At 38.1% G+C, this 24,076-nt stretch overlaps 1 protein-coding gene across 1 annotated transcript in view; it reads right to left on the bottom strand.

The window, feature by feature from the left end:
- Nucleotides 1-633: 633 nt before the first annotated feature.
- The window catches only part of LOC138022282 (NEDD4-like E3 ubiquitin-protein ligase WWP1), a 58,345-nt gene continuing 34,902 nt past the window's right edge, over nt 634-24,076 (bottom strand). The window contains exons 6-27 of the mRNA XM_068869381.1: nt 23,221-23,329; nt 22,606-22,730; nt 20,715-20,940; nt 18,394-18,584; nt 12,536-12,611; nt 12,362-12,457; nt 10,901-11,078; nt 9,919-9,970; nt 9,756-9,840; nt 9,172-9,303; nt 8,640-8,715; nt 8,169-8,240; nt 7,976-8,064; nt 7,792-7,889; nt 6,769-6,830; nt 6,520-6,653; nt 5,781-5,921; nt 5,340-5,460; nt 4,285-4,389; nt 3,880-3,976; nt 3,374-3,446; nt 634-3,290 (exon numbers count right to left, since the gene is read on the bottom strand). Coding sequence (XP_068725482.1) covers nt 3,191-3,290; nt 3,374-3,446; nt 3,880-3,976; nt 4,285-4,389; nt 5,340-5,460; nt 5,781-5,921; nt 6,520-6,653; nt 6,769-6,830; nt 7,792-7,889; nt 7,976-8,064; nt 8,169-8,240; nt 8,640-8,715; nt 9,172-9,303; nt 9,756-9,840; nt 9,919-9,970; nt 10,901-11,078; nt 12,362-12,457; nt 12,536-12,611; nt 18,394-18,584; nt 20,715-20,940; nt 22,606-22,730; nt 23,221-23,329 — 2,438 coding nt within the window. The 3' untranslated portion in view covers nt 634-3,190. The remainder of the gene's footprint in view (nt 3,291-3,373; nt 3,447-3,879; nt 3,977-4,284; nt 4,390-5,339; nt 5,461-5,780; nt 5,922-6,519; nt 6,654-6,768; nt 6,831-7,791; nt 7,890-7,975; nt 8,065-8,168; nt 8,241-8,639; nt 8,716-9,171; nt 9,304-9,755; nt 9,841-9,918; nt 9,971-10,900; nt 11,079-12,361; nt 12,458-12,535; nt 12,612-18,393; nt 18,585-20,714; nt 20,941-22,605; nt 22,731-23,220; nt 23,330-24,076) is intronic.

Raw genomic sequence — 24,076 nt, forward strand, 5'->3', positions numbered from 1 at the left:
ATTGATCCAGACTTCCCCCAAAAACGTTTTTCTTGTGCTTTATACCAAGAGAAATTTCGATTTCTGGCGTAAAAAAATTTAGCTTAGCAACGTTTAGCGCAATCATTTACCATATATGGTCAAACTACGGTATATGAGCTGATAACCGAGATTGAGTGAACCAATCAGAGCACGAGAATTGCATTATCCGAGGTTGAGAATTTAATAAAATGGAATATTAAATTTGTCTCCATTTATGAAAGTGGTTTATTTTCGAAACGAAAGAAATCATTGAACTGGAAACTTGAAAACAGATTTATTTTGATTTTAGAATTTGATGACGTCGTTGTGAAAACCATCGAAAATTCAACCTCGTTTCCAGGGTCTCTCTTCTCTGCCTCCTTTGTCTTCCTCAACGACACAACCCATTCTCTTCCGTGAATTAACGATTATCGTTAATTCTTAATTTGCTCTGAATTTACCATCACCGTTAATTTAGAAGACTGAAATCTTGATATGGATTATGGGAGATGGTCATATACTTTTAAAAGAGAACCCAAGTGTAAGGAAGTAGGACTCAAACCTGGCAATGTTCATTATTAACCGGTCACCTAACCACTTGACCACCGCACCGCTAGCTGCTCAGGAACAATATTTTAAACACTATTTGATAATTCTGTGTTATCAAACGACAACAAACAATATTACACTCTGCAAAGGTCGCTTTTCAACCTTCACGACAAAGCTAAACATTTTAAATCCAAGCTTAAGCTTAAATTATTAACCTAGCCTAGGCCTAATAATTTTTTCAGCAGCGATATTCCATGGCAGACTTTAAAAAAATTTTTTTTTGAAAACGCGTTGTATTGATCTTCAGTGGTGAAGCGGAAAGAAGCGGTTCCCATGGAGTAGAAGCTCCAGGTTGGAATCCAATCCACGGATATGATTTTTTTTTATTTCCTGTATTTCCTTATTTTGTCTGCTACCACAAGTCCTGGGACACAGTGTCCTAAATTAAGGATAATAGTAAATTGAGAGAAAATTAACAATTAAAGGGGCTAGGTCACGCAATTTTAGGCAATTTCAGCACTGATCGAATGGTCATAGAATTAACTAAAATATCAAAATAACTGTTCAAAACTACAGAAGACGACGACATTCTTGTAAAGAAGAATCAAACTTCCAGGATCTATTTCGTTTTCATATAATAGTCTTAATAGTGCGTGCCTTTCGATTGGTTTTCACCTATGATCTATTGGAGGACGGACGCATCAACACTTTATTCCATTTTGTTTATATTATTCAATATGAGCGAAGTGTCCTAAAACTGGATTGGTACGGACGGATTTGAAGTAAAGAGTGAGACTGAAAGATTCACGGTAGTTTGTCCACGTTGTCGTCAAAACCTTAAATTTGGTCATTTCACGTAGTAGTTTTGACGAGTACGGAAGAGAAATGTTCAAAAAAACGTGCCGCACGATCATTTTGGTTTTTTTACCCAATAATATTAATGCATTTAGGCGTTGTCGTTTCTTAAACTCCCTATTGAGTTTGTAGGCGCTTTGCCGCTAGTTCTTTTTCTGTACCCTTGGATCGTTTGGCCTCCGGTGAGCACATAGAAGCAGACAAAATTATGATATGGTTCTCTGGCTTCTAGCAGTGTTGTCGTTCGCACAGGTGCTTTATTTTGGTAAGGGAAATCATGCAAGAAAGAAGGAGAAGAAATAGATTGTAGTAAAAATTACAACTGTACGTAAGAGCAACATTCCGATTTACCATACGTCCAGAACAAGCTTCTAGTTTCAACCTTTGACTGACCGGAAATCACATAACTGTAATCTCTTGTTTTCAGACAATGAGATAGCAATTGCATAACTCAGAATCGCCAAAACCATCTATAGATAAATTCGCTTTTAATTATTACAATTATCGTACGACTGTTAATGGAACAGGTTAGAGCTATAATACAGAGAAAACGTGGGAAATAATCACTTACATCATACCAAAATAATACTAAAAACCGTTACACCTCTCAAAACCAAATTCACCACAATCGAAACCGCGTAGCACCTAATATCCACTGCAAATATTCCATCGTTGTAGTACAAAATAGTTGATTTACTTGTGCGCGTAAAATTCAAGCTAAGTGAGACATTTATTAAAGAAGCCATGCTAATCATTCCACTATTTGCTTTGAATCTTCACTCCTCGAGTGACTCTCACACAGTGTCTTCATGACACAAAAATCTATTATTTGGACAAGAACTGCTCTGTTTTAAATGTAAATAAAAATAAACGAATGATTGAAATAAAAACAATATTTCTCAACTCCAGTTATCATTTAAGAGTTAGTCTCTGAGATATTACGGAGTTTAAGATCTACGACGCGACGGTAACGAAAACTTCATTTAAAATTGCAAGTTCAGGTTTATTAATCTTTTTCGTCATTATGTCGGTTTGTCTAACTCCTAAAAACTAGCGCAACATTCCAGGAATTGAATTAGGAGGTGCGGTGTTGAAGATAAGACAGAAAATTCAAATTCGCTGCCTTGTGTTCACGTTCTCCGTAAAACTTGAGAATTGGTCATTTCACGTCGCAGATTTGCCGAAAACGTGAAAGAAATGTACAAAAACGAAAAATGCACGTGCAGAGCGTGCAAAGCTATTGTTTTTGCTCGTTAAATTTGTGACGTTTTTGTTGCCGTCGCGTCGTAGATCTTAAACTCCCTATTGCGTAGATAAAACTTCGTAGTGTACTTCCCTGCATGTCTCCTCACTGGTGTTAACTACAACCGGGCCCGGTTGTTCCAAAGCCGATTAACAATTAACCACGGAGTTTATTTCTCTTCTCCCAAATGTTGTACAAAGCTGATATTTGGCAAAATTTTACATGAGAAAGCCAATCTTAAAAACCAAAAATAACCAAAAGAAACTTTCACCTAAAGTTAAAAAAATTATATCAGAGTTTAAGTTAATCGGCTTTCGAACAACCAGGCCCAAAATGTGAAGCCAGCAGTTGATCGGAGCCAACTGCTATGTCTTATTACCTGCAAGGGAGGGGAGATTTCAGGATTGTTAAACTACGTGCACACAACTCCTCTTCTCCACCCTTTCTAAGAATGAGTACTTTTAGACACACTCTTATTTCAAATTCCATATACTGAGGCAATGGGATGCAGTGATCGTGAAAGCGAAGCTCCATCCGACGTTTTTATTCTTGAGCAAATCCTTCTGTTTCTTCAATTGCGAAGGTGAGCTTTTCAACTAATTGTTCGTAACTCTTATAAGGTGGAAGATCCAGGCGGTTGAAACTGGAAGGAAAGATATCAATTGAGTTATTGAACATTACTGTCATATAAGCCAAAGCAATAAAACGGCCTGCACTGTTTCTTACCAAGTGTGACTACGCGGCAGCCATGTCTCCTTGCCAACCTTTTCAATACAAAATTTCTGCGGCCCGTTGCTCCCTTATAAAAAAAAAAACAAGAAATGCTAAACATGCAATTTAAATATAAATAATCCTCTCGGCTGAAGTTTATTCCTAGGACGAGACTGTAAATAAACCTAGGTTTTTGGATGTTGTGCGACAAATAAAATAGCCATCACACCATCATAAGGGAAGGGATATTATTATGATGACAGGATGGGGGGAGGGGGGAGGGGGTTCCCCGTTCGGCAATCGTACGGGTAGGGACCCCTGTTCAATTTCACTTGTAGTTTGGTTTAACAGGGTATTTTCCAGTTCGCTTCAGCCACTTTTTCTAACGGCATCCGAGAGCAAAATAAGAGCAGTTCTTACATTCAAAGTAAAGACAATGACCATCAAACGCAGTAGTTCCGAGTGAAGTAAGTTTAAGAGAACAAGGAAACGTCGGGACGGAAGAGTTGCAAGCCACTCACCCATTAGCTCGGCGAAGCCACCAACAGGCAGACGACATGTTCCGGTCACAAATTGTAACAATCGAGTTCTTTTCTCATTGTCGAAGGAACGCAAAGCCTGCGGGAGTCCAGGAACAAACAACAGTCAATGAAATAACATAAATTTCTCAGCAGTGCACTCCCGACCGTAATAAACTGGTTAGCGCCAAAGAAAGTTCCATCATTTTTAACACCGCCAAAACGTTAAACATGTAGACCATTTCGCTATGCGGAACAATTTGCAACACAAAACGTGGTAGTGCTTTCGCCCGTCAATGACGGTTCCTATTAAAATTTTGGTTCTTTTTATAATTCTTTCATGCCACAATGTTATCATGCTTGGTATACATGGTTACACAGCAGCACAGGCAAAGAAATAAGGCATACCTGCCAAAACCACGTGACCTGTTTGCTGTTCCTGGTGTAGTGGCGGTACACAGAGTTGGCCTGCCAGTCATCAACATCAATCTCTTGCATTCCACATAGCATTAACTTAACAACAAGAAAGGTAGAATAAGTAATATAAAGGAGGAGACTGACTCATACGTTCCTCAAGACCATAAATTGCACTCGTCCTTCTCAGGAGCACCCAACAAATGATAACGTGAAATATGTTTGGGACGAAATGCCAACAAATTCTTTAATTTTCACCTGGAGATCCTCTAGACTTTTCGAGGCTTGTCGAAAATGGTCCCCCGAGTTTCCGAAAAGAATATGTCTTCAATTTTTAAGCAATCGAAAAGGCCAGATAGCTTTTACGGGGAGAAAATGGTTTCCTAGAAAGTTCGAGGAATGTAACTTTCAGCTAACAATTTACGTTCCCTAAAACTTGCGGGCACTTCAGGGAAGAAATCTGAAAGTCGTCGAATTATTCTAGCAGATGAAACTATCAGTTTAAACAGTCTTTAGCCATTACAAGGAACTTGCAAATGTCCCTCGGCCAAGATTAGCAGAAATTGTTATTGGGTGCCCCTGTCTTCCTTTGCTTATCTTTGACACCATGATTGCAGGCAAAAAACACAATGAACTAAAGGGGCGATGTCACGTTATTTTAGGGTGTTTAGGGGACATCTTTTCGTTTATCACGAATTACAACTGACCTCCAAAATGGTAATGTGGAATTCTTTTGCCGATCAAGTTATCGTTAGATCACAAACAAGATGATTCTGAGCAAGAAAAGGCCTTTATCCAATTGATTTGCCATAAACGTGAAAAACGTCGGGCCGACTTTGTTCAAGATTAACCACACACAATCCGTTTCAATTTTGCCCATTTGAGTCCATCCATGCTTCTTTTTCCTTTTGCTGTATTTCTTTTTCGTTGTTCAACGGTTTTAGTGGTTATTGCAATGTTTCATTTTACGTTTTGGGCATTTTGGGTGCCATGAAATCCCATCATTTTGCGTGACATGACCCCTTTAAAATATGTCAAGCACAAGATACCTCTATTTCTTTCTCGTCAAAGTATTGCAACCAGTATAAAGGAACAACTTCATTGAATCCATCTAAGAAAGCTTTTGTCTGCTCTTCAATACCACGATTAAACCGCCACTGGGTCATAAGCCTAATGACAACAACAGTTAATTAGCTTTTCAAAAATACTAAACCAAGCATTACAGCTGGAGTAAAGCAACTTAAGTTAAGGCAACAAAACGCTCCCGATCATTCGAGAAATCCACTACGAACTTCTTTCTTTGCATTACGCGGCCAATCTTAAACTGATCATTTATTTAAACAGCTTCCATAAAGAAAGAACATAACAATTTTGGGCGCGGGAAACAATCCAAAATATACTTATTCCGCATTAGTAAGTTTGAAGTCTTTTAGCCACTTGTAGGCGTATATGGAGAAGCAAACATCAGGGAATATACTACTTGCACTTACGACAGGTATTCCTCTTTATTTTCCTCTGTAACCTTGATTTCTGATCCGTTGGGTTTTAAATCATGGGAAGTTATTTTCCCTAATAATTCCATATCTACTGTAAATTCCATGTCTAGACCGCATTCCTCTATATTGTTTTCTCTGGTGATGAAAAAAAAGAAGACTGTTAGAATCATAAATCACTGTGAAACCTAAGGTCTCTAAAGTCTACAGTCTGCCACGCTCCTTTGCGGAGTACAGTGTTAGGATTCACTAAACAGTATGCGACCTCCAAGCCAGCATGGTCTAGCAAAAGTCTGGGATATTGAACCATTTCCCCTGCCTCACTTTTCCAGGAAATACTGTGTACTGACCAGCATTTCAAAATTACGCATTCGGGTTACGGTAGTCGTGTTGCTTACGGGTCTCTTCGAATGTCCAATTCGCTACGTCTTTCGTTTGCCAACCGCAACGTTAAAACAGTGAATCTCTTACTCAATGGTTTGACAACTAATTCTCGCGGCGCAGACAATTCGGATGTTGCCTTGCATTCGGGACTCGAAAAATTCTAACAAGAGAAAAATTATCTGTACGTACTTTACGCGAAGCTGTGGACGAATAAGATGTACATTAAGGTTTTTTAAAAAAGGTAAATGGTATATATGTAGTAGATACACAGCACCTATATTAACATATTCACGACTTAACTGCACTTATGATGGTTGTGGACAATTTTCAGTTAAAGAATACTATTACGTACTTAATCCAAACCAGAGAGTTGTAAAACTCGGGATCAATGGACTCAAGATCCTTCATAGTTTGCTTTTTGTTCAACATTCTCTTGTAGAAGGGAAGAGTGAATCCCCTGTCAATGAACTTTCCATGATAAAGTGCCTGCAGACAAAAAAACAACACCACGGTTACTTACTTCCGATCTACCACTTCCCTTAAACTAGTCCAATACCACCACCAAGTGCCTCCGCAAAGAGAAAAGATTGACATTTCTTACCATTGCTATTAAACGACCAATAAATCTGAAGTACTGCAAATGATCGGGATTCACATATGATGCTATAAAAGACAAAAAGAAATGCTTTTGACAGGTCTGAAAATACAAGGCACGAGCTGTGCGCAGATTGTCTCTTGGTGTGGTGGAAAAAGGGAAGCAATCGGATAGGGTCTTCTCCTTCCCTAAAATGTTGACATTTAGCTTAGCAATGGCAAACTAAACGGAAATTTCAAGCAATGATACGCGCTTCAACATGTTTGGAAAACACGTGGAAACGATTTGGCAGCTTACAACAATATGTGGGTTCTGGCCCTCCGGGGTTGGCTCACGAGCAGTCAGTATTATTATGTATAAAAAAGGAACAGATAACAGACGGTATTGTGTTTTTAAGTAACACTGAGCGAGTATCATTCTTTTGTTGGCGGAAACACAAACTACAATCACTGCATGTATAAAGCCCTTAGATATATACCAGTAGGTGGCTAAATGCAATTTAGGCTAAGTTAATGTTGAGTCAATGCACAGCACCAAACGGTCTTCTCAACAAATGTTTATGACCTGTGGGGTGGCTGCAAGGGCTTGCCTTGCTATGTGAGCTTTAGTCACCATATTTGCTGTAGCTTGCTCTGCTGATCTTTACAGATTACTGCTTTGGTAGCCTTATTTTGCAAATTTAGTACCCAGCCCTTTCCAACTCTCATAGGAGTCGGGCCAAGGTAGCTATCTCCACTGAAGTTCCTTCAGTGTGACAGTGACCGTTGGTGGCCGCTTGCAGGGCTGGCTCCTGCTCACAGGGTTGCCATGGAAACCCTCTTGCTATGCCTTGTATTTTCGCGGGGCCCCCAGCGACCTTTGATTTGCACCAGTTTCCAAGCTCATCTATTGGCGATAAGTTTAAATATATCAAGACTGAACGTAAGAGATACCACCCAGTCACCTTCTTCCTGATAAATACCAACCCAGATGGCAAGATTTTCATGCATCCAAATAGTGACATCAAAGAATAGCGAAGATCTTCGTTACCTGGATTAATCTGAAGACTATAGTTACTCTTATTGGCATATTCAAACAAGCAGTACATTGGATTTAAGACTTCGTGTGAAAGCAAAAAGAACCACTCTCTGTTGAAAAGAAAACAAAACAAAAGGAAGGCAGTCAAGATTATTTTTCAAACTGTAATGGCATGAAAAAGCCAGTGAAATCCCACCTTGCAACGCCGCCATAATCTAAGCCCTCCTCTCCTTTAAAGATAATATAAAGCCTGCGACGTAAGTCATGTGGCGCATAACGCATGACCTATTACAAAGACAAAAAGGATTAGACAAAGCATCTTCTGTGTTATTTTTCACATAAGTGACAAAAGTAATACCATAATGACAAGAGACACCATTGTAACCAACCTGCTGAAATGAGTCCTCAAAGATATTGGTCCTGTTGACAGTAATTTTTACATGGCTTGGAAGAGTATTGGCCTAAGAAACCAAAAAAATGAATAAAAGTTAATCAATCTCACCATGTTTACCGGTACGTTATTAATTGCAGGACCTTGTTGAAGCCAGCTTCTTCTTCAAAATCTCTCTCATGTACGGCCTAATGAAAACTCCGCATTTAATAAAATAAGCCTAAAGAAGCGTACTGGGATATTGCTGATTGCTGTTGCACACTGAGATACTGTATTATCGTTCCTTTAACATTATCATTATTTTGTATAAAGCAGTTAATTATTAGAAACCGTGCTTGACACGAGTAAAATATGCACTGAAAGATCATCTATTCTTGAGATCCCTGTAGAATTTTTGCCTCTCAATAGAACCAATCAATGATACTGTTATGAGATTACCACCTACCGGCCACATAAAATAGAAAAGTACCTGGCAAAGATGTCTGAATTGCCCAACTTTCCATCTAAAGCTTCTTTCATAGGCAGGACCACCAGCACCTTTCATGCTACAAAAACAAAGACAGCAAAGTAAGCATTCCTTAACTTAATAAAAAGTGCCGTAAGTCTCCTAGTCTTATTAAAGATCTAAATTGAAAAACGGGTCACACTAAAACATTACCTCCTTACAAACAAAATGGCAGTACTTTTAATCTTTGAAACAAGATACTACTAGTATTGTAGCTGTCTCACCTTACAACAAAAGTGAAACCTGGATAAAATACATCATTTCCTTGGTTCAAATCAGAGACAAATAAAAGACAACTGATTAGCTGAGGGTGGTCGAGGAGTAGGAGCCTGACCCTCAAACAAACAGCTGACTATTCTCACTGATGATTTCATTCACATTCCCCTCAAATGTGGCTCCTCGCAGCACTTTTGAGGAACATAAAACATCCCAAATTAACATGTACACGACAGTCATGCTGTTAAAAACTGGCAATAATATTCTACGTTTCACTTACCCAACAGCAACCCCTGTCCTTGGGTCATTGAAAGTTGTTGTGCGTGTATTGTGATCAACAAAGTAAGGAATGCCTTCATTTGTGTATCTCATTTCCCAGCCACTTGGAAGAGGTGAGTCTGAACCCACCATGCTGATCAAGAAAAAAAAAACAGTGAATTATTTAATACACCTCAGTGCATCGTGCCAGTCATATACTGCTCCTCTAATTGCAAAAGAAATAATACACAAATACAAGAAATTACATAATAAAAAAAATAATAAAATAATAATAATAATAATAATAATAATAATAATAAGGCCTTTATTATGGAGGCTAACGTATTTCTTGGTGACCCAGTACTTTTCTACATGGCCCTCAATCCAATCAAATTGGGATTTACAAATGTTGGTTTTTGAGGAGAGGGAAAAACCGGAAAACCCGGAGAAAAACCTCTCAGCGCAGAGTAAAGAACCAACAACAATCTTTACCCACATCTGGCCACAAGTCCGGAATTGAACTCGGGCCACAATGATGGGAGGTGAGTGCAATCACCACTACACCATCCCAGCTCCCTAAAAAACACTCTTTATAGCTGTACTTACACTTGAGTTCTAGGATCTTCCCACTGAGTTGCCCTTGTATTATGGTTGACAAAGTAAACTCTTCCATTGCCTTCAACTCTTTTCTCTGCAAATTATTACATTTCTTTAAGTTAACATTGATAAAATTCAGCAAAGGTAAGTAGACAAAATAAGACTAACTCACCCCAGCCACTTGGGAGGGCACCAAGGGGATCTGATTCAGCGGTACAGGCTGTCTGAATGGAAAAAAAAAAGCACTCCACATGTTTAACTTGCAGAAAATGACGCCGTGAACTATTACAGCCCTCCTTTTTCATTCCTATGACAATGCTTAAGTTGCAAAACTTAACATGGATACAATGCTCTCCCTTACTTAATTTTCTAAAATCTTGCTCTGAGGCCTTTGGCTAACCCAAGTTTGGAAGCAAAAGGTTCTGGGATTTCTCTGGCAGGGATAGACATGAAACATGTGCGCTGTTTGTACAAAATAGCTTGGTGGTTATTATTTGAATTGTATCTATTTCACAGGAATTGTTGATTAAGCCAATGATTGCACAAAAGGTATTTCTTTGTTTTTGTTATTAATTTTAAACAATAATTATTATTGCGTTTCATTCAAATTTACATTTTTCTTTATATATTATTCACTGTGTGTAAACGTCAGAGAGTACAGAATAAAGTTGCTGAGTTAGACAACATTGGAAAAATATTATAGGAATCATTTGAGTAAGCCTTTTTAGATTGTCCTAATACTTGGAAATAAAGTGTGAGATGTCATAAAAACAACCAAAACAAGACAACACTGCAGAAGAATTGTATCTATGGGAAGCAGGGTTGACATGTGGCAGTACTCAGCTTCCACCAATGCAGCTGAAATTCAATTCCAAGTAACCACATAATGTGTACATGTAAGTTGTATATTCTGCTCTTCAAGGTTTTTCTTTAGGTACTAAACTTTTTGCCATTCCCTTATTAAATCAAATTTAATTTTGTGTGCACTTTTACCAAACAATGCAGAAATTAAAAAAAAAAAACATCACTATTTCTTTTATGATATTATTATTGTCCCATTTAGGTGCTTCCAATTTAAGTAAACCTAAAGAAAATTCTCAGTATTCACAGGATGTAACAACATAATTTTCCTTGAAATATAAAAATAAACTAACTGGGAGAAGGAACCGCTGCTGAAAGTTTTGTCTCTCTGTGTTTATTAAAGCTCTATGCTGCATCTGCCAGTTTTCATAATTTCTAACTGTTTCTGCTGTTGGACGCTGCCACGTGGTGGTTCTTGTGTTGTGATCAACATAGTAAGTTCTTCCCCGTTGGTCTGTTCTTCGCTCCCAACTGAAAGACAAAAAAATTAAGAGTTGAAAGTTATGTTATTTATGGCTTATGTTTAATTAAAGAAAGCTTTATAGAAGATTTGGTGACAAAATCTTTCATCTCAAATACATTGTAAACCCTTAGAATTATAAGAAATAAGTATAATCGTTCTCTGGTAAAAAGTTTAAAAAGACTATGAGCTTTTGACAGACTGAACTGCTGTCTTCAACGGATAAAAACGTGTAAAGAAAAAAAGCGAAAGAAGTTTTAATATAACGAAAAATTTGCATAAATTAAAGGATAAAAGCATGTGGTAGAAAGAATGTTAAAAATGCTAAGAAAATTAGTGTTTCTTTAATTAATTAAGAGAATGTGATCTTGCATAGGGAGTGGGCACGAATTGTCCGCTCCCTAGACAATATCACATTCTCTTAAAGAAACACTAATTTTCTTAGCATTTTTAACATTCTTTCTACCACATGCTTTTATCCTTTAATTTATGCGAATTTTTCGTTATATTAAAACTTCTTTCGTTTTTTTTTCTTTACACATTTTTATCCGTTGAAGACAGCAGTTCAGCCTGTCGAAAGCTCATAGCCTTTTTAAACTTTTTACCAGAGAACGATTATACTTATTTCTTATCATGAATCCTGGTAACGGATCTTCAATATTTTTACCTTAGAATTATGATTGCATGTATTGAAGTATTAGTATTCAAGAAGCCAGCTAGCAGGCAAGTTCTCACTTTCATTATCCAAGATTATTATATAGATACTTATGAAAAACAAGGAATTTCCTTTTTGCAATAAATCATATCTTCAATGCGTGCAGTGAAGATACTGGGGTATTATTTTTATGTTACACATGTGAGGATATAGGTGTTGTCATGCTACATGTAACTAACATGATAAGCCAATAAAAAGTGATATTCGCCTTCCTTGTAATATACTTTTCTGCTGTAATTAATACAATTTTTCCTCTACTACATTAACATTTTTGACTCTATTTGACATTATCTCATGATTTGTATTTGTATATCTAGTTTCGTGCTTAAACACAACATGCATGTTTTAGCAGTTGATGACCACTTTTTTGCCATTTTGAATAAAAAAAGTTGTCTTTCATCTGTAATAAACAAAACATTATATGGCCACTTGGGGATATGAAGTTTATCTTCTCACGCTGACAGTATCTCGCAATCAATCATAAGACATACTATCAGCACTTCAGGTATAACGTGTATCCCCACATGGCCATGAGTAATATCCTCTATTTACGACTAGTATTATTAAAAACAGACTTACCCAGGGGGTAAGGGCTGAGGTCTCTCCCAAGCAGTTGTGCGTGTATTATGATCAACGTAGTATATCCTACTGTGTGGATCAACACGTTGCTCCCAACTGAAACAGCAAAGGTAGTCTTCCTTAAATTAAGAACAGTCAATTTCTTCTTGCCTACAAAAGTTATTGACAACCTACCCCGGAGGGAGAGGTTCCTCATTTGCTTGTCTCTGTCTTGTTGTTGGTGTAGATGAAGAGTTCAGGCTGTTTGCAACTGAAAAAGAGTAATTTTTTATATTTATTTAAATCTCTACTTTTCACTTTTCTCTTGCATAATCTTCATATCAGGGTTAAACAAAAATATGAATTTTTGATGAAGTAGATACAAGTTAGAAAAGAAAATTTTAAGTGCTACCCATCAACTATGGGTAACCAACAGTTGTCCATAATAAATAATTATTATTTCAATTAACTACTAACAACAGTATAATATGTAATTAAATTACTATTGCAATAAACCACCAAGGTATGCAGTTCATGATGTGGTTTAACAGGTAGCCTCCATTATTTTTTAAAATATTAGCCCAAATAAATGTGTTCTACAGTGTAAACGTAACTTTTTCACAACCCACATCTTCTGTTTTGCCAAAGTCCACAATCCATGAGCCACATAAAATTGTTGTTTACATTTATTAATGGAATAGATTCCAATCAAAACCAGTAAACAGACCCTCTACAAGCTTCTACGATGGTATTTAAAAATATTTAATGCTTTTTCTTAAAGTGCCTATGAAGTAAAAAAGTGCCCCAGTGATAACAACAATCACTTCCTTTTTGTCTTCAGATTTTGAAAGTGTGTTTGCTTAAGCCCTGACTGGCAAAATTTTGACCATTGATCTTTCTCCAAAGGCCATTTACTTTGAGTGTACTGTAACTTTTGGATTTCACAGTCCACCATTATAGCGTAAGCGCAGCTTATTATACATGCTTTTTAAGTCTGAAAGCCTAAAACTCCTGTGCTGCATATTAATTCTGAGGCCTTCAACATCATTTTCTCCTTGATCCAGCTCTCTTACTGATGATAGTAACGAAAGTGTATGAGCCTCAATCAAATTACGTGGAAATAAACTCCTACATTTGTGCTCTTTCTACAAACTACCAAGTGCCCCAGTATCACGCACTGATTATATCGCAGATATTCTTGCTGATCTTTACCAGAGAACAAGACGTAGCTGCCCGTCCGTTGTGGTCTCTGGGAATTTTAATGTTAGTGACATAAATTGGTCCACCGATCCACCTATGATGTTGAATACCTTCAATAGCGGATGCTGAATATCTATTAAACTTCCTAGATGACTACTCTCTTACTCAGTCAGCGACACAAGTCTCTCGCCCAGCTTCTGGTAAGACTCTAGACCTGGTCTTGTCTTTGGCACCTTCACTGGTGTCAATGTGCAGATCCATTCCGGCATGAGCGACCATGATTACAATCAACACTATGATGACCATGATTACAATCAACACTAAACCATCTCGTCTGAATAAATTGCCAACAAGGTCCACCTTTATAACCACATGAACCTTGAGGGCTTTAAGGGTTCAGCTGCAAGTATCAACCAGGAATTCTTCAATTCTAATCCAGATGCCCGCTCTGTAAATGAAAACTGGGTCATGTTTAAAACTTCTCTGGCTACAGCTGTTGACACTTTTATTCCATGGAAGATGACCAAAGCTAAATCCTCCTTACCTTGGGTGACCAAGGCTATCAAACCCCAAATGAGAAAAAGGGATAAATTACATTCGCTAGCCACCCATTCGAACAACCCTTCGATTAAAGCATCATACAGAAAACAGAGCAATAAAGTTGTGGATATGCTTCGGTCATGACATTCTGACTATGTCAACAATAAGATTGGAGGGAGCTTGGATTCTAACCCAAAACAGTTTTGGAATTATGTCAAGTCTTGTAGATCTGAATCCATAGAAGTTCCAACACTTCAGAGCAATAATAACCTCTATGTCTCCAGTAAGGACAAAGCACAAGCCCTAAACAATCATTTTGAATCTGTATTCGTGGATGATGACGGTATTCTACCTGAAATTGGTTTACCTAATTATCCGCCAATTCCAAATCTGTCATAATATTTGATGTAAATGGTGTCAAGAAGCAAATTTGCAATTTAAATCCAAACAAAGCATGTGGCCCGGATAACCTGTCACCTCGTATACTGAAGTTATTAGCTGATGAATTGTCTCCTGTACTCACCTTTCTTTTCCAACAAAGTTACGATTTCGGCAGACTACCTGATGACTGGTCAAAGGCCTCGGTTACACCAGTATATAAGAGGGGTGGCAAGCAAGATCCAATAAAATTACAGGATCATTTCTCTGACTTGCATATGTTGCAAGATTATGGAGCACATAGTACTTAGCCACGTCCACAAGCACCTGTCCACAAATAACATCCTTTGTAAACACCAACATGGCTTTACGTCCAGACTGTCTTGTGAAACGCAACTGGTCTCAGCCATTCACGAGTGGGCTTCCATTCTTAACATCAAGGGTCAAGCTGATGTTATCCAATTGGATTTCAGCAAGGCCTTCGACAAAGTATCCCATTCAAAGCTCTTACATAAGTTAAGTCACTATGGTATTCAAGGTCAAACCTTATTGTGGATAAAGGGTTCTTATGCAACCGCTCCCAAAGTGTCAGTGTAAATAACATGCACTCTACCCCGTGCAAGGTTATTTCAGGTGGTCCACAAGGGTCTGTCTTAGGCCCCATGCTTTTCTTGATGTATATAAATGACATCATGGGTGACATCAAGTCAAATATTAGACTCTGCTGATGACACCATTATGTACCGACAGGTTATATCGCCTGCAGATCATCTTATCCTTCAACAAGACCTTGACAGACTAACTTCATGGGCCTGTCTTTGGCAGATGGAGTTTAACGTGAAGAAATGCTACCACATTTCCTTGACCAACAAGCGAGCCGTTGTCATGCTACCATACTACATGCATGGTCAGGTCGTGGAACATGTAACCTCTTATGTTTAATTGGGTGTTAGATTAACGAGCAAGTTAATTTGGAAAGAACACTGTGATAAAACTTCCAACAAAGCCAACAGGTCTCTTGGGCTGGTCAAACGGACTTTAAAACCGTGTACGCCTGAAGTCAAGGAAAGAGCCTACAAAATATTAATCACTTATTCGACCTTTACTAGAATATGCAAGTGCTGCCTGGAATCCACACACAAACAGGGACACTGAAACTATCGAAAAAGTCCAGCGGAGGGCTGCTCGTTTCGTCACGCATGATTACAAGAGATCTACAAACTCACAAGATCTTGTAAATCAACTTGGTTGGGACTCCTTGGAATCCAGACATTTGCTGGCTCAAGTGACTCTTTTCTATAAAATCAAAAACAATCTCATAGATCTTGAATTCCCATCTTCTATCCAACCAGCTCCTAGATCAAGGATCCAACATGCTATGCTCCAGCCCTACTCAAGTGTTTTGCCGCACAGTTATTCTCCGTTTGTACGAACTGTTCGGGTATGGAACAAACTGTCAACTCAAACAGTCCAAGCTAAGAACATTACTTCTTTTAAGCCACTAGCCATGTGGGACATTCAGAACATGAAGACCCCGAACCACCTGAAAAGAAGTTTTGAACTATTTACATTAATTTACTGTTTCTTTTATACTTTAAAGATTTATTGCGGATTATTATTATTATTATCTAATTCGTTGTTTTATATCTCCCAGTGTTAGCCCAGCTATTTGGGAGTATAAGTTCCAAGTTCCAAGTTCTTTCAAGATATCAAACTTACGGTAACAGTATAGTATTCTAATTATAATAAGTTTTTGTTCAAAATTGATGACGTCACAAACTGTACACTTGCCTGTATTTAATCCTAAAATTGAGAATTTCTCTGAAAATATTGGATGGGTGTTGTTTTAACTTCCACATTTTACAATAACCTACATCAGATAAGGCATGAAGTGACACCCATTAAGATGTTTCCATGGCAACACTCTCGCTTCCAGTCCCTCTTTGCAATGAACCAAATATCTCAGATTTTGAACAGATAAGTACAGGCTGATGGTCTGACTTGAAATGCATCCGCTGCCCATAATGCTTTACACCACTATATAAGCTTACCGAGAGTGAAAATGTCTTATTACGACAATAAACGACAAAATCAATCCTGCTATAAATAGACCCAGCAGCAAATGGTTGCCATGGAAACAGCATAGAGGGTATCATTTTGTGCCTTACTTGACATAGATTACCGCTGCCAAGTTTTTAGCAGTTGTCTCCTTCCACATAGTCTTCTGTGGTTTAGTGGTCATCGTGAATGTCTCTGAATGAAGAGATATCAAGTTCTAATCCTTATTGGGCTGCCCTCTTTGAAAAGTGTGTATACAAGGCAAAAAAATCTTAAACATGTGCAGGCAAATCAAAACCCAAAAAGAAATAAATAAATAAAAAAAGTCAGAGCCGAATTCTATACTTTGTTCTATGAACAAAGTAATAAAATGGATTTTCATCTTTTCTGAAAGGGTCAAGGAGATTGTTACTGGTATTGGGTCTGTTACTCCCACAGTGATAAAGTATCTGAACTTTATCATTCCACTATTACCCCATTTTACCATAATTGGTCAAAAGAGCTGTAGTGCCCTGTTTGACAGATTTAGAGCAGAGCACATAACAGCTTAAATGGGAGTTTTTGAATAAAAGGAACTGTTTGATGCAAAGCTTGAGAAGTTACCTTGTCATCGCTTGTCGCTCATAATTTTGTTTATCCAGTTAAATAAGGACATGTATTTGAATGGTTTTATCTCTGCTGTTTTTGCCATTCACAACCGCCTTATTATGCAATCTATATGATTCCCAGTCAATGCAAGAAGAAGCCAAGATAAGTACTAGAGAATGGCATAATGGTCGCCCGGTCGCCTGGGGCACCTTATTTGCAAGCATGGGCTACCAAATATCTGAAATGGGCACCTCACTTATCACAAGGTGGTTCATCCTCACTTTCTTGTAAATTTGATCCCAGCTGGAGATTAAACGAGAAAAAGGCGATATGCATGGTTGATGAGAACAGCAGCTAAGCAAATTCCACATATAAACGACTCCTCAACTTGTAAACGTGTTCAATATTGCTAAGGGCTTTCGTTGCATTTCCTCCTTCTAACGTATGGAGACCAGGTTGCAATGTGATTCCCAAATATGGAAAACCGACATGATGTATTGTTGCAGAAAGCTATGCGACAAAGAAAACCTAGGACCTTAGTTAAACGTGGTATAAAATGTGATTTCTTAAACTTGAATTAAATGCTGAAAGAAAATATTACTTGTTTTCGTGATATCTGCACCATGTATAAAAATTTTAACGTGCTGCACGTGCGAATCTCCTTTTCCCCGCTTTAATTGCTGAAGGTTTACTTGGTTTTTTTCCCGGTGACCAAGCAATGGAGCTCTTGCAACAGGTAAGCAATACTTTTGCTTCTCGTGTCATCATTCGGAACTCAAGTATTGCTATTTTTTACTTCGTTTCTAAATACAACGTTCACTGTCATAACATACACACCAGTTTTTGGTAAGTCATGTGTGGCACGCAATTCTTGGCTCTTGAAAAATGACTCAGGCTACTAAATTTTAATGTTGGAAACCCAAGGGCTTCCGAAAAATTTTCTTAGGCAGCATCCTTGATAGTGGGAAAATAAACCCATTGTTGAAATGTTTAACATATAACGTGCAGATTTTTCCTTGCCCCATCGGTGCTTGGACAAATACTACGCAATTCTAAAAATATCCACATGTATTAGATGTTAAACCATTCAATAAGGTCTATTTATCAGTACCTACATGTATTGAACATTACATCAAGGTCTAATCATAGATTGCCATAAAGTATGCTAGGACATGAGATAATCCCAGTCAGAGTGAAATCTATAAAAAAAGTTACATAACACAATCCAGCTATGATGTCAAAAACAAGTTCGCTTCATTAAATATGTCTACTAACAAGAGCAAATGTACCTGGCTGGGATGTAGGGGGCGCTGGTGGAGTTGATGATGTGGCATTGGGCCTGGTATTAACTCGTGGCGAGGGATTCTGAGTGGTGGTGGTGTTTGCAGATGATGTCCCTAAAGCTCCAGTGCTTACAGGCCTCTGTCGAGATGATGACTGCCTACCATGTCGCCTCTGCACCTCTCCATCACTGGCTTTACTGAAGAAAGCACAAAAAAAATCAGGAAGCTTGTACAAAATTCTTGACTGTGGAAAGAATTCCATGGAATTCATGAAAAACACAAGCACAAAGGAAATGACCGCCAGAAATATGTCTGTGCTCTATGTTTTATAGACTAAAGCGATGCTTGCTTCTGATATTCAAAATACAATAGTGGCCCGGTATTCTAGATTTGCTCCCATTAAATTTTGCTAAATACGGAACAAAGGAAGTAAGTGTTTCTGAGGCCATTGAAGAATGGTTGGCTCATTCATAACAACATACAACGTATCGGTGAACATGCTTAGGGTTTACAAATAAATTCAATGGGTGACCCAGTCATAGGGATTGGGCTGTTGGTTCCAAAATAATGTGAGTCTACCAGACGGGGCATGACATCATAGCGAAACCAGTAAGGCAAGGGAGGGTGAAACACTAATGTAGCGAGAGAGAATAATAAACCATTCCTGGAATAACTGAATTATTGTTAGCACTCCTCAGCTACACTGGTAACCAGCCGCAAAGTTTCTAAATTATCAGCATTGTGAATAATGTAGTGACCTTCCTCTAAGGTAGCTAACATGAGGACCTTGAAACTACTACGAAAACCACCGATCTGTGGAATGGCTGGGAATTTACGTGTCTCTGCCCCGCCCACTTTCATTTGGAAATAGTTCAAATTCTTAAGAGGTATTGGCAGAACTGTGCGAGTATAGAAAGCTCTATAATCGTGGAAAAGCTCTCGGAGAAGACTTGAGAATGAAGAGTATACAATACATTATCGAAAAGGGAGAGACTTCACCACGTTTCCTCGTGGGAAGTTTTTCCGAGATTGCCAAAGAAAACAGAGATAAATTTTGAAAATGTGTTTTTCCGTTGTTGCAGTTGTTAAGCCCGTGGGAAAGGAATTTCATCAAAATGTTTAACGCAAGTGGGCGGGGCAGTGATTTGGTAAATCGGGGTCATTCCACAGAAATGACAACCTCGTTTGAGACAAGGCTTCGTTAACACTTGAACAAGGTTATTACCGTTGTGGCAAGATATGTGTAGTTGTGGTAAGTTTTGTAATCATTAAAGAAGCAACAAAACCTCTTAATGTCTTTGCTGTCGGTCTAATAATTTCATTTAAACAACGTGAAACACTCCAAGCCATTCTGCGTATACAAAAGGTGCTAAAGAAAGACCCTTTAAAACTTTCACTGTTAAAATAAACACTTGCGATTTTGTACAAAACAGATTATCCAATTTCTACGTTTTTTAATGATATTTTGTTATTCACTTTAATTATTTTGGATGACTGAATTAAATTTTCAGACAACCAAAATCTGAACGTTACTCGTCCAATGGACAAGAGGAATAAAAGAAACGTTTTTTGCCCTATGAAGACAACAAATTGAATACTGTTCAGGGGCCAAAGCTTCAAAAATGCATTTATCACAACAAAAACAACTGTTGTTCCTGGAACAAACTAAGTTCTAGGCTGGCAAAATTAGAATTTTACATGCACAAGACAAAAGAAACCTTGTGTTTGCAGTGTGTTATAATTTCCTTCTAATCAATGATCGATACACGTAAGTAAATACGGCAAGCTTCGGCACGCAGTTCATACAACAGTTATCAAAATATATTTCATGTAAATTACATGATGATCAATTGGATGAATTACGTTGTTAACTTTGCTAAATACGCTGTCAAACTCCGCCTCTGTGCGTAGCGAAATTTCGCGTACTTAATGGCAAAAGAACGTTATTGATCACGAATTTTCGTTGAGGTGTTGAAAACCCAATGAAATTTCCCCTATTGTTAAAGCGAATTATCACTCGAAACACATCAAATTTTCCCTCGAATTTTCGCTCAATTTTTCAATGAAAGTCGCACATTTCACTTGCATTACTTTTGCACAGTACTTTAATTAAGTAACCTTTGAAAGACCTAGCCAAGTCCTCATCAAATTGTACAAATATGCATGTGCACCTTGACTGACAGTCTCTCTAAAGGGTTCAAGGATAGTTTCTGCAGATTTTTCCATAATAATTACAAATCTTATGCATAATGCTGTGGTGATCAAAATCCTATTTAAATAAGAAGCACTATCATGACAAGTTATTGTTTTACAGTAAAGATTCTTACTGTTGTGACTGCCTGGATGGTGGGTGGCCATTAGTTGAAGATGACGACCCAGCAGCTGCTGTGGATGGACCATTAGCTATTGGAGTTGGTGCTTGTAAAACTGCTCGCCGAGGAAAGTGTCTCATGTTCACGCTCATTCCATCTAGTACAACCTCCAGCACTCCTGTTTGGCAAGGAGTGCCATTCTTGTCAAGGACAATATTAAGTTTTAAATTGTAATTTTCCACTGCAATAAGAATAAAATGCAACGATTAAACCCTCACCCAGAGAAACATTAATTTTGTAGATGGCACATGACCTTCCCAATGATATTCATAGAAACCAAAACACTTTCAGTAATAACAATTTAATACAGGGCTCGAAATTAACGAAAAAATCCAGTCGCATTTTGCGATAAGATACGAAAATTTAGTCGCAATTTCGCAAATTTTAGTTGCAAAATCGCCGCGCTGCATTGTGTTGTCAGCGGTTTAGCAGAAAAATATGAGCCCGCAGTACTTGTGTGTAAAGAAACTGCTGAAAATGGCGAATGATCGAAGGAATGGAGCTGTGCACGTAACATCGCAGCTAAATTACTATACAATTACGCTACCTTCAGAGAAAATTCACAGCAAGAAACAAAATAATTTTGTCATTTATTTATTTGTTTGTTTATTTTAGCAAAAGTAGCAGCAAAGTGGCAACTGCTAACCCTTTTGTTTCGAAAGAACGAAGGTGACAACAAGTCACAAATTTGCGACTTCTCCAGATATTTTAGTCACAAAGGGAAAAATTTAGTCGCAAATGCGACCGTATTGGTCGCAATTTCGAGCCCTGTAATATCAATTTCATTTAAGTTTCAAGGTTATTAAGCCACGCACAAGTGCTCTGCTAATTGGGCAGACTACAAATCAACTGAAATCAGAACAAAATATTGAAATCAAATATTGTTTTTTTCTTAAGAGAGGGGAAAACCAGAGTACCCGTGGAAAAACATCTCAGAGCAGAATAGAGAACCAACAAACTCAACCCACAGATGGCATCAAATGTGAGAATCGATCCCAGGCCACACTGGTGGAAGGAGAATGCTTTCACCCCTGTGCCAACTGTGCTCCCTATGAATTTCTTTCATATGTATGCTATATTAAAAGTAAGTAAAGTCAAGTCTGCTTACGAGCCAAGTGGCCCATCAGAGCTTATCCCGGTTTCTGTGGCATGAAGCGACTAGGAGTATTTTTTTTCTCCCCTGTGGATGAGATGCCAGTCCATTGCAGGGTTACCCCCAGCATTTTGCCGGTACCCATTTATACACCTGGGTGAAGAGAGGCATGGTGGGAGTAAAGTGTCTTGCCCAAGAACACAACACAATGTCCCCGGCCAGGACCTGAACACGGACCAATTGATCCAGAGTCGAGCACACTAACCATGAGGTCACTGCACATGATTTCCAGGACACTTTTCGAGACCCCCAGAAAACAACATTGAGATGAAGGAGGGGGGTCAAATGGTTTGCTTACAACTAAAAGCACTTGGAAGGGTAATTTTCTAATGAGTTTTATCCACGATTGAAGAATCATTAGAATTCTGACGCAAAATCATTGTTAAACAACTGAAAGAAGCAACATTTCTTTACTTGGTGCTTAGTAACTTATTACTTGTTTGAACTTAAATACTTGCTTTGAAGTTTTATCTTGTAGATCATAATATTAGAGGTATGGTCTTCCTTGAACTTCAAGGTTTGACCAGTGTGCATTTATAAATCAATGCAAATTTTTGGGACTGATTCTCAGGGCTCAGGGGGTCCCTATAAAGGTAAACCAGCCAGGTTGTAAATGAACCTAAAACAAGAAAGCAAACCATAAATTTCTCATCATTAGGATCTAAAGAGAACCAAAAAGCCAGAGCAACTTACATTTTCCATGATTTGAATGCAAGACATCATTTAGCTGTATTTTTGCACCTCCTAATGGAACATCACTCTTGAAGGAAAATTTATTGTTGACTTCCAATTCCAGCAAGCTATATGGTGTGACAAGGCTATAAAACAAAAACCTTGATATGACGAGAAATACACAAGTAGGTGACATCACTAGGCTGGTCAGTTAGGAATAATGCACATAAGCATGGAACAGGGCTATAAAATGGACAATGATTACTAGGGTTTCCCATGATTCACGGTGACAGAGAGAAAAAAAAACAATTTCATTGTCAGCCAAAAGGCATTCAAACGGCAGTTTTTGACAATAGAGCCATAGGAATAATGATCTTTTTGTTGACCTAGAAAGGTCATCACTTTGGCATCAATGAGATTTCAGCTTTTAGTCAATTCAAATATTCCGACAATAACAACGTAATATTATTTTATTCATGGGCTTTCTTTGGCCAAAGGCTGACTTTCCTTTCCCAGTACACACACCCCTACCCAGGATGGGTGGAGTGGGACACAGAATGATGAGGTACCCAAAAGCAAAGGTTTACCAGTCAGTGTGCTGCTTTTGTGTAAGAAGGCAACATCATGAATGCTTACATTGTAAATTCCTCATCCCATAGTGGTTCCCATGTCTTGCGTGCTGCTTCAGTTTTCTTTGACGGCTGTTTTCCATCAACAACCAGTTTCACATAGGGATCTCCCTTTGCTAAGAAAATCATCCAGTAATACAAAAAATCAACTCCAATACACAGAATATACTCTGCAATACAATGTACGTTGCAGTACTACTAGCTAATTCCATTGGGTTTAAAAACAGTGTACGTACGTCTTTGTATCTCAAATCGGCCTTCATGTACAGGATGTGAGGACTTGATCTAATAAGCCCTTCCCCCTTCCTCCTCACCTCCCCTCAAATTTTGCGCAATAAACACATGTGGCAAAAAATGGTTTTAATCCTTTTTAATGCTAAGTAAAATGCAGAATGGCATTCAAATAAACAAATGCGTGCAAAATGTTTCTGTTTGACTACGGCATTATACTGTATACGAAATACGGTGTATACTGTATACGAAATTTATTAAACGCTGAGCGAGATTTTAGAAGACTAGTACTTTGACTCTCGACTTTTTAATAAGCCCCACCTCCCCTGTGGTTTTGCTCAATTATTTAAGTTGAAGAAACAAACGGAAAGTGACATGAATTCCCGGCCCTAAAACAATTATGTTGAGTGACATTGGCCACATTCATTTCTGTATAAGGTCAAACACAGGTATAATGGCTGATAACCAAGATCCAGTGAACCAATGAGAAAGCTAGAATTGAATTATCAGAGGTTGAGAATTTAAGAACTTGTCTTATACAATAAAGAATTCCGTAAAAGTTTTTCATGATGATGTCTGCTGTGCGTCTGTCTTCTAACAGATCATATGTGAGAACCAATCAAAATACATGC

This window comes from Montipora capricornis, chromosome 10 (genome assembly GCF_036669925.1).
Source record: "Montipora capricornis isolate CH-2021 chromosome 10, ASM3666992v2, whole genome shotgun sequence".
In the NCBI taxonomy this organism is placed as follows: Eukaryota; Metazoa; Cnidaria; class Anthozoa; order Scleractinia; family Acroporidae; genus Montipora; species Montipora capricornis.